Here is a 9,885-nt window from a genome sequence, read left to right as displayed (position 1 = left end):
GCGAAGAAGAGAAACGCATTCTTCTTTCCCCTCGTGGGTACAGCACGTCAGTCAGCATTCACGGCACACGGAGGTGGCGCTTGGGGAACAAGGCCACATGAGGGGCTCTGTGGGCTCGGGCTCCGGTGCTGATGGTTGTGCCTCCGGGGGTCTGGAAAAGAAAATTCCTCTGATGTTTCAAAGGTGTGTTACCTTAGATGCATAAGAACAGTGGGCAGGGCTCACTTCAGGTAAAGACTGGCCTTCGTTAGGGAAGCTACAGGCCTGGGACGTGACTCCATGGCCTGACCAGTTAGGAATCTTTATGTTCAGACCATTCTGTGTTGGTACTTCTGGTCCCTGAGTTTGTAATCCTGCCATGCAGGCCCCCCTGAGTTTGTCAGGTTTAGTATGCGGCCCCTTTTTCATTCACTATAGAGTCTGAAAATGTCAGGTATTCATTTTTCCAGCCTCCCTGACAGCTAGAGGTGTTCTTGTTCTGACCCACAACTCGTAAATGGCCGTCTTTCAAGGGGGTGTACTTCTGGGGACGACTTTCCTCAATGATCAAAATAGAGGGACATAAAGGGAGTTAATATCTTTGGCCACTCAGACACCCTTCCTAACTATGAGGTCCTATGAGGATGGGATGGCTAGAGCCACAGCAGCCACCTTGAAGCCATGAGTTTAAAAAGCCTGAGAATTAAAAGCCAGAATATACTAAGGAGTGGAAGGTAAAAAAGATCTTGGATCCTGAAAATTGGTGAGCCATTCAACAACTCTAAGACTGCCTACCACGAAAAACACCTTATAATGTGAGATGATTGTCACAACTTTTTAAGCCACTGTTAGTTGATAATTCTGTTATTTGTGGCCACAACCAAATTAACTAGTACATAGTTATCTTGATTTTGCCTGCCCGATACGTAGCCCTCTTCTTCTGGTAACCAGTTAGGAAGCATTCTGATTTCTCTTTAGGGAGTCAACACACACACACACACACACACACACACGCACACACACACCCCGCTGAGGGTGCATTTGGTTTGGGTGAGACTGCGCTCTCCAGGCCCGGGGTGGCCAGTCAGAGTGGTACTTCCACCGGCTACAGCGTGGAGGCTGAGGTTTCTCCTGGAGGCTGAGGTTTCTCCTGGAGGCTGAGGTTTGCTCCTGGGGGTTTGGCAGAACCATCTGGAGAGAGCTCACTTTCCGCTGGGAGAGCTGCTTTAGCGTGAAACCAACAGAAAGGGAAGCAGAGCTGAGACGGAAAAGGACTCGTGTCTGGTGACGCCCTTGGGCCTTGAGCACTCAGATTTGCCTGGTCGACCTGGCCTACCTTTGGACTTTTCTTTCAGTTCCATGAGCCAATAAACTTTTATTCTCCCGAAGCCGGTTAACAACAGGAAGAACCCTGACTGTTCCCGGCCAGAGGCCTAGTTTACAGGTAAGGCCAGGGGCCTCCGCAGAAGCACAGCCGGGGCGGGGCGGAAGACGAGACACCCCGGCGCCAGGTGGCTGCGTCACACGGTCTCTTTGGCAGATCACAGAGTCTGAGGGGGCTGAGGGCAGGACTGACAACTCAGTGACCAAACTCCCAACACAGAACGGCCTGACGGGCAAAGCCACCTACCCAACCAGGTTGTACGGACGGTGATTCAAGGCCCGGGCTCAGTCTCAGAGCTCGGAAACAAGGATTTTCTACTGAAGCACATCGATCCTCAGGGTTGGTCTACAGCAGGAATCGGGTCTCTACATTGCCTCGTAAATACCAAGAGAGGTTTTTTGTTTTGTTTTGTTTTGTTTTTAATATATCTTTATTGATTTCAGAGAGAGGAAAGGAGAGGGAGAGAGAGAGAAACATCAATGATGAGAGAGTCCTTGATCGAGCCCGCAACTGGACATGTGCCCTGACCAGGAATCGAACCCCGATCACCTGGATCCTAGGTCGACGCTCAACCACTGAGCCACGCCCGGCCGGGCCCAAGAGAGGTTTATTGGTGGCGGCCGGGTGGGGCCGAGGACAAGGCGGAGTTCCCTTCTATCTGAGAGTCAGGCTCCGAATTCTGCCCTATTCTCCTGGTCAGTTAGGAAGAGGCAATGGTGGTGTTGCTCCCACTGTCACTGCTGAGGTCCTTCTACTTCTACTTGCTTCTCTCCCCGGGGCTCCCTGCACACGCTGTGTCAGGTCAGTCACCTTGGCAAGGAAAGGGGCTTCGTCTGGAGCTCCCATCTTCTCTCCAGGGTATGTAGACGGCTGGAACAAGCTGGGACAGCTCCAGTGCCCCCCACGCATACACTACTCTGGGAAGCGCCCCTCCAGTGAGGATCCAGCCCCTCCCCTGAGGACTCTGCCATCTCAGCCCAGCTCGTGGGCAAGGTCACAGCCAGCCCTACCCCTGCCCCCAGGTCTCCAAGCTCACAGTCTTACCTGGGCTGGACACAAATGTCAGCAGATTATAGTTGCTTCTAGCATTTCCAGCTCCGTAATAAAGCATCTGTCGTAACGCCCTGCCACTCATCCCTGGACCTGACCTGGAGAGTGGGCTCCATTTCGGTGGCCAAGCTCTACTGGTCCCAGTGTGACCAGCAGCCGGCCTGAGGACCAGGATGTCCAGCTGCTGATGCTGCCTCCAAAATGGTCCCCACAAGGCGCAGACCCCCAGGACCACTTCCTCAGAGCCGCCCTCAGCCAGCTCCCGAAGTGTGGGAAGCAGACCCCTCACACTCTCAAGGTGCTTTCCCCGTGGTAACGTTACAGGTTAAATCACTGACGGCACAGGGAAAGGTTGTGCCCTCACGGTTCTTCTGCCATCCTTCGGGTCACAGAGAGAGGCTCTGTTTGGGGCAGGCTTTTCTTTTACAACCTGACACTTGCTAAACTCCCTTTTTGACATTTGGAGGGTGGGTCTTTGTATGTACTGTATTTGTGTAGTTATTTTATTTTTGGCTATGGGGGTTGATTTCTAATATGCAAGGGTGCTATTTAGTTTCTTTTATAAGCTCAAACATACATTTTAAATGAGTCCATTCGTAGATAAGCGGTAAGTAAATAACGGCACAGATCACAGGAAGTGCAGGGTGACAATAATGAGGGTGGAAACAAATCGCTGAGATTTGGCACCTGCTGCTCACAGCACAGGCTCCCCACTGGAGGCCTGAGGCCCCTGGAACAAATCCACAGACGATTCTGGATGTGATAACCAGAGAGTGAGGTCCAAGCGGCTCATGTGACACTCCCTCTGCGCCTCCTGAGTGTGGGTGGGAGCGGGGAACCTCCGTGCCGCCTGCTTCCCCATCCACCAGGACAGCAGCGGAGCCTTGGGGACCCCCGGGCCCTCCAGTAGCCCTGATTCGGTGGGGGGACTAGTCGTGGCACAGAGCGGTTGCGGCAGGCGTGGACGGGAGCCCTTTCCCAGGGGCCTGAGGCCCAGGGTCATGCTCGGCACTTTGCGGACACTGGAGAACCTTTATGGACAGTTGTCACTAGGAGTCTGGCTGGAAGCTTTAGGTTGGTGTTTCTAAAAGTTTGGTCTTTGGATGTCCAACATCAGAATCTTTTATTTAAAATACAGATTTTCCTGGAGACTCAAGGATCTCTGAAATGGGGCTGAGGGTCTGAACTTTTTTGTTTTTTTTTTTAATCCCCACCTGAGGGTATTGTTTTCCACTGCTTTTCAGAGAGAGAGAGAGAAACATCGGTGTGAGAGAGACACATCGATTGGCTGCCTCCCGCACGCAGGATCGGGCCTGGAGCCGAGGTGTGTGCCCTTGGCTCGAATCAAAACCGGGACCCTTCAGTCCGAGGGCCGAAGCTCTAACCGCTGGGCAAAATCGGCCAGGGCAAGGGTCTGAACTTTTTAATCATGATATTTACCATCAACAAAATTTGAGAAACACTATAATGGAAAAAGAGACCAGTTATAAAGAAAGTCAGTCACTATCTGCCTATCTTCCTGTCATCTCTCTATCTCTCTAAGCCCCTCTCTCTCTCCCCTCTGTTTCTCTCTATATACAAATCTTCCCCACATGGCTGGAAAAAATAGCCACTCAGGAAGTTTTCTACACCCCACCCCCCCAAACACACACCTTTAATAGGCCCAGAGACTAAACAAACACCTTCAATCACAAAGTCTGTGTTCAGGTGACAATGCTCTGAGAAAAAACACAAAATTCCCTCCGAAATCAAATCCCGTCTTTGCCCCCTCCTGTCCGTCAGAATCACACTGCAGTGGGAACACAGAAGCTGACACGGGTTAGCACACCACCCCGACAACACCCAGAGTCCCATCCGTGCACAGTCCTATCCGTGTGACCTCGGACTCCCCAAAGGCCAAAAATCCCAGGGATCAGACACCCCGACGCCGCAGCGCCTCCTCACAGCACATCAGGGAGGGCCCACAGCATCGGGAGTGTGCGCCCACATTCTGGAAGGTGCAGTGCACCTAAGGGGGACTTCATCCAAAATGCGCCCAGAGCACCGGGAGTGTGCGCCCACATTCTGGAAGGTGCAGTGCACCTAAGGAGGACTTCATCCAAAGCGCCCGGAGACGAGGAGCTGAGAGCCTAACTGTGAAGTGACCCAGGAAGCACTGGTGGGGAGAGGGGGACACAGGGCCAACGGGGCCAACACAGGGACTCTAACACGCAGCTTAGCGTTGGGCCAAAGGAGGCCGAGGCCCGCCTGCTGGGAGTTTCTGAGATTGAAGAGAACATGCCTCTAAGTTGTCCCCCCTGAGGGGAAGAAACTGAGCATTTAGCAGAGTTCCCTCCTGCCCCTGGATTTGGGCTGCTCCAAGGATCCTTAGCTCCCTGCACTTCAGCCCTCCCTGCCCACAGGCCATGTGCAGGCGTGTGTCAGGCAGAGCCCTGGGGCAGAGTGTCACCCAGGCTGTGGGAAGAAGCCACTGAGGTTCCTCAAAACATTAAAATAGAACCACCCTATGATCCAGCAGTCGCGCTCCTGGGTAACTTTGCAAAGGAAACGAAATCACTATCTGGGAGAGATACCTGACCCCCATGTTCACAGCAGCAGTATTCACAACAGCCAAGATGGAAACAACCCAAATGTCCATCAACAGATGTGTGTGGTACATACATATAACGGAATATTATTCCGTCTTTATTAAGGAAATCCTACCCTTTGTGACAACATGGAGGGACCTGGAAGCATTAATCTAAGAGAAATAAGACAGCCGCAGAATTCTTTCGAATGGCCTCTGCTATATGAGGCATCTAAAATAGCCAAACATAGAGGAGTAGACAGTAAATGGTGGTTACCAGGAGGTGGGGGAGGGGGCCTGGGAAACTGCTGTTCAGTGGATACAAAGTTGCAGTTACACACCCTGAGCTCCAGGGCTCTGCCCTACAACACAGTGCACAGAGTTAGCAAGGAGGTACCGTGCGCTTGCAACTCTATTAAGCAGGCAGATCTCATTGTTAAGTGTTCTTATCACACACATACAAAAAACACACAACACACTAAAAAACAAAAGGATACATTTTTGGAGATGACGGATGTGTTTATTACCTTGATTATGTCCAAGCTCATCAAACTGTATACATTAATTATGTGCAGTTCTGCATACCAGTTATAGCTCACCAACGCTGGGGATGGCAGCCACTGGCACAGGGACTATAGTAAAGCCTGGCAGCTGGGGCACTGGCAGGTTCAGCCACAGAGAAGCCCCGCCTGTGCCTCTGCAACGTCTGCAGTGTGCACATTCCCACCACAGCCAACTTCACGGTGTGGTGTGCCATTACTGAGCAGGGTTAGGGAGACATGAGCACAGTTGGTCTCACATGTTGATACATGACAACACGGCCCAGCCCTGGGAGAGCACACGGGCAGGGCACAGCAGCACCTCCCATAGGAACAGCCAAGGTGCTTTCCTACCTAGAATCTTACAATGTTATGTGACTTTCACACTTTTTGTGATGTGTCAACATTTCAATATCTTACCATTGAAAAATGGAATTACTCTCCAAAACTTTGAATCATTTCATACTATAGGAAGGAATGTCTTATTTATTTATTTTTGTCCCCAGAGTGAGGATATTTTTTCCTATTGATTTTAGAGAGGGCAGAAGGAAGTGGGGAGGGGGAGAGAGAGTAACACCCAGGAGACAAAGACATCGATTGCTTGCCTCCCACAAGAACACCCTCCACCCCACCTCCCTCAACCCTGAGACAGGGATCCGACCTGCAACCCAGGCACTTGCACCTTGACTGGTGCATAGGCCGATGCTCTAACCACTGAACCACGCCAGCCAGAGCTTATTTATTATTTTTATATCACCTCTTTCCCCACCCTCCACCTAAATCACACCAGCATGCCCCCATGGGATCAAGTGAAAATCCATTTCAGAAGACTTCATGAATCCACCTATTTGGTCACTTAACAGTAATGGATATTCTTGTTTTGTCTGACCAGGCTCATCCCTTCTGATAACAGCACCGTCCTTTAAGCAAGCATCCCTCACCCCATCCTGAGTGCTCAGGACCTGGCTCCTGGCTCCAGCAGTTAGCATATGACACAGGTCTGGCTGATCAGAACGTTCCATTCCCCTGAAGGAGGGACAGGGCCCCTCTGAGCTAATGACACTCTTTGTTTGAAATTATTGAAAAAGAAACCCTGTTCCCACTGGGTGACTGAGGACACCTGGAGCCGCCGGAGGCGGTCCCCCACCATGAGGAAAGACCCCTGCTAGAATGAAGCCAACACATAAAAATAAGAGCTGAGAAATGGAGGCTGAGTCCAGATGGCACCATCTGAGTCTTGGATCCAGCTGTGCTGAAGACACTTCAGACCTTTACACGAACCCATCAAGTGTCCTTTTAACTGAAGTCCCTTTGATTTGGGATTTTAGTCACTTGCAACCAGAAGATTCTTGGCTGATTTGCAGATCTGAGGTCAAACGGGTTAGACTTTGGGCCACACCCACCCAGATTTGTCTCCTTGGCCCTGACAGAGTTCAGTGTAGAAGAGTGCAGTTTATCGGAGCCCGTCCCTCCGTGGGGGCTGAGAATGAGCGCCAGGCAGGACTGGTCTTTTCAAGCTGGTCAGACGCACGAAGGAGGTCACTTCAGGATCCGGATGCTCATCTTCTGCTCAATGTTCATCTTCTCCAGGGACTGGTGGAGATGGGTGATCATCAAGAGAACTGCAGTCCTCCACTCCAGTCTCCCAGCCTCCTCTCCCATCCCAGGGCCCCCCATTCCCAGGGAGCCCCTCTCTTTCCGCCCTCCCTCTGTCCCACGAGCCCATGCCTCGGGCTCCCCAGGCCCCAAGGGCACTCTGACCTTGGTGAACTCCAGGAAGGACACGGCCCCATCCCCGTCTTCATCGGCCTCCTGCACCGTGCGGTCAGCGATGCTCTCCAGCTGCTCCTCTGTCACCTGCACCCCGACCATCAGCCGGAGTACCTGGGAGGCAGAGGAAGAGGCGGCCATAGAGAGGAGGCACCGGGACTACCAGCACCGTCCCCCGGCCTCGTCCACATCCCCCCAAAAGTTATTAACAGTTTCATAACCCACGCCTCATCCTTTGTTCGCGGCATTGCAACTGCTGCCCACCACACCCACCAGTGTCCCCACTGCTTCTCCACCAAACCCTCACCGTCCCACACTCGCCTCCGTGTGCCCGGCTCAGTCCTCAAGTCGCTGGCTCTCAGAACCCAGCCCCCCTCCACCCGCCACCCCACTCCCCGCCTCACCCTCTAACCATCCCCAAATCCCTGGAGTTTTCCAGTCTCAGCACCATTGACATTTGGGGCCAGGTACCTCCTGGTGGCGGTGGGGAGGGGGCCTGTCCCTTGTGTTGGAAATGTTTAGCTGCATTCCTGATCTCCACCCACCAGGTGCACTTGCACCACTCCCCTCCCGGGTAGTGACAACCAAAAATGTCTCTAGATGTTGGCAATGTCACCCAGGGGCAAAACCACTCCCAGCTGAGAGCCACCGATCTAGTCCCAACCTCATGCCCGACTGACCCCCATCTCCCGGCTCACCCACACTCCAGCCCTCCCATTCCCACTGCCCCACCAACACTCCAGCCACCTGGTCCCCAAACTACCAGTTATCCCCCACTCCCACAACCATTCCATTCAGCACCCGGGCGCGGCTCGCGGGGTCCTTCCAACCTGCAGCATCTCGTTCCTGGAGATCTTTCCGTCTCGATCCAGGTCGTAGAGCTGAAAGGCGACTGGGGGAAGGCAGGGGGACGGAGGGTGGGTTTTCGGGGCCTCGCGAGCAGGTGGCCCGGGTGGGCCGGGAGGTCTCCCAGGGGCTCGCCGGCAGCGGGAGGTGCGGGGGCCGCCCCCGTGGGGTCAACCTGGGGCCTCCCGCGGGGACCCCGCCGACTCACAGCGAAGCTTGTTCATCCGGCTGTTGAGGGGCTCAGGGTCCTCGGGGTCGCGGGCGCCCGCCTCTTCGTCCACGGGTCGGAAGCGCGCCAGGACTCGGACGAAGTCGGGGAAATCCACCCGCAGGCTCCTGGAGGGCGGCGGGGAGGCGGCGGTCGCGGGGCTCCTCGGGGCTCCTCCCGCCCGGCCGCGCGGCCTCCCCTGCGCCCGAGCCCCGCGGGCCTCACCCGTCGGCGAAGAAGCTGTCTATGATGCGGTCCCCCAGGGGGTTCACGGCCAGCGCCCCGATCTGCTGCAGGTCCACGCGGCTGCAAAGGATGGTCGGGGGGGGGGGACGGGAGGCGGGGGGTCAGGGGCGCTGGGGCAGGGACACCAAGGGGGATCCCGGGGCTGCGCCCCTCACCTCAGGTAGCCCTTCTTGTTACTGTCCAGGGCCCGAAACCGGTGGTAGAGGCGGAGCAGGGTGGCCTGCGAGACTGTGGGGGGCAGGCGCGGGTGACGCGGGGGCCGGGGGGACCCCGGGCGGGCGGCCGGAGCGCGCCCTCCGCCTGCGCCCGGGCCCGGCTGGAGCCTGGAAGGGGCGGCGGGACCGGGGAGCTCCCCGCGCTCCCCTCCGGGAGGCAAGGGTCAAAGCCAACCCCTTCCTTGCGGGCCGGGGGACCCCTGGGTGTCCCCAAGCCCGGGAACCCGCCCCCCTCAAACCTGGAGTACCGCGCCCTGGCCCCGCGACCCCTGCCCGACCTCCAGGGCTCGCCCAGGGCCCAGCCCTCCTCCGGCCCCCCGGAGCCCCGGGTCCCGCTCACAGCCCGTCTCCCGCCGGATGCTGTCCGCGTCGGGGACCTGCGCCGCGCGCGAGCCGCCGGAGCCCATGGCTGTGCCGCCCCGACCCGCACGTCCCGCGCTCCCGCCCCGCGCGCCGCCGGGCTGCCCGGGCCGAAGGCCACGCCTGGCGGGGATCCAAGCTCCTGAACCCCGGCGTTCCTCGCCTCCCACCCGCGACCCGGGCGAATGGAAGGCAACGCCCTGGGTGGCGGGGTCAGAGGGCGGCGCGAACAACAGGCAGTTTCAGTCCGAGGTGCCGAGGTTGGCGCTGGAGAGGCTGGGCGAGGCCGGGTCCCGCCCGCCCCGCGCCCCTCCCCATCCCATCCCGGGTCCCTCCCGCCCCGCGCCCCTCCCCATCCCACCCCGGGTCCCGCCCACCCCGCACCCCTCCCCGGCCCACCCCGGGTCCCGCCCGCCCCGCGCCCCTCCCCATCCCACCCCCTGTCCCCGCCCTCCCCGCGCCCCTCCCCATCCCACCCCGGGTCCCTCCCGCCCCGCGCCCCTCCCCGGCCCCACCCCCTGTCCCCGCCCGCCCCGCGCCCCTCCCCATCCCACCCCTTGTCCCCGCCCGCCCCGCGCCCCTCCCCATCCCACCCCTTGTCCCCGCTCGCCCCGCCCCCCATCCCCATCCCCACCCCGGGTCCCGCCCGCTCCGCGCCCCTCGGGGTCCCCACTCCCTGCCCCCCCCCCCGCGCCCCTCCGCGTCCCCATCAGCATCCCCGG

At 57.2% G+C, this 9,885-nt stretch overlaps 1 protein-coding gene across 1 annotated transcript; it reads right to left on the bottom strand.

Moving 5' to 3' along the window:
* Positions 1–5,660: 5,660 nt before the first annotated feature.
* On the bottom strand, positions 5,661–9,210 carry CHP2 (calcineurin like EF-hand protein 2). Its single transcript, XM_087815233.1, has 7 exons — positions 9,071–9,210; positions 8,744–8,911; positions 8,568–8,648; positions 8,343–8,470; positions 8,119–8,180; positions 7,280–7,402; positions 5,661–7,111 (listed from the first exon to the last, which is right to left on the bottom strand). The coding sequence occupies exons 1-7, from the start codon at positions 9,208–9,210 to the stop codon at positions 7,058–7,060; spliced, it is 756 nt and encodes a 251-aa protein (XP_087671359.1). The 3' UTR covers positions 5,661–7,057.
* Positions 9,211–9,885: the final 675 nt, after the last annotated feature.

Source organism: Miniopterus natalensis, chromosome 3, assembly GCF_054644295.1.
Source record: "Miniopterus natalensis isolate mMinNat1 chromosome 3, mMinNat1.hap1, whole genome shotgun sequence".
NCBI classification, from domain to species: Eukaryota; Metazoa; Chordata; class Mammalia; order Chiroptera; family Miniopteridae; genus Miniopterus; species Miniopterus natalensis.
The sequence above is the reverse complement of the archived record's forward strand: the minus strand, read 5'-3'. Positions and strand labels throughout refer to the sequence as shown.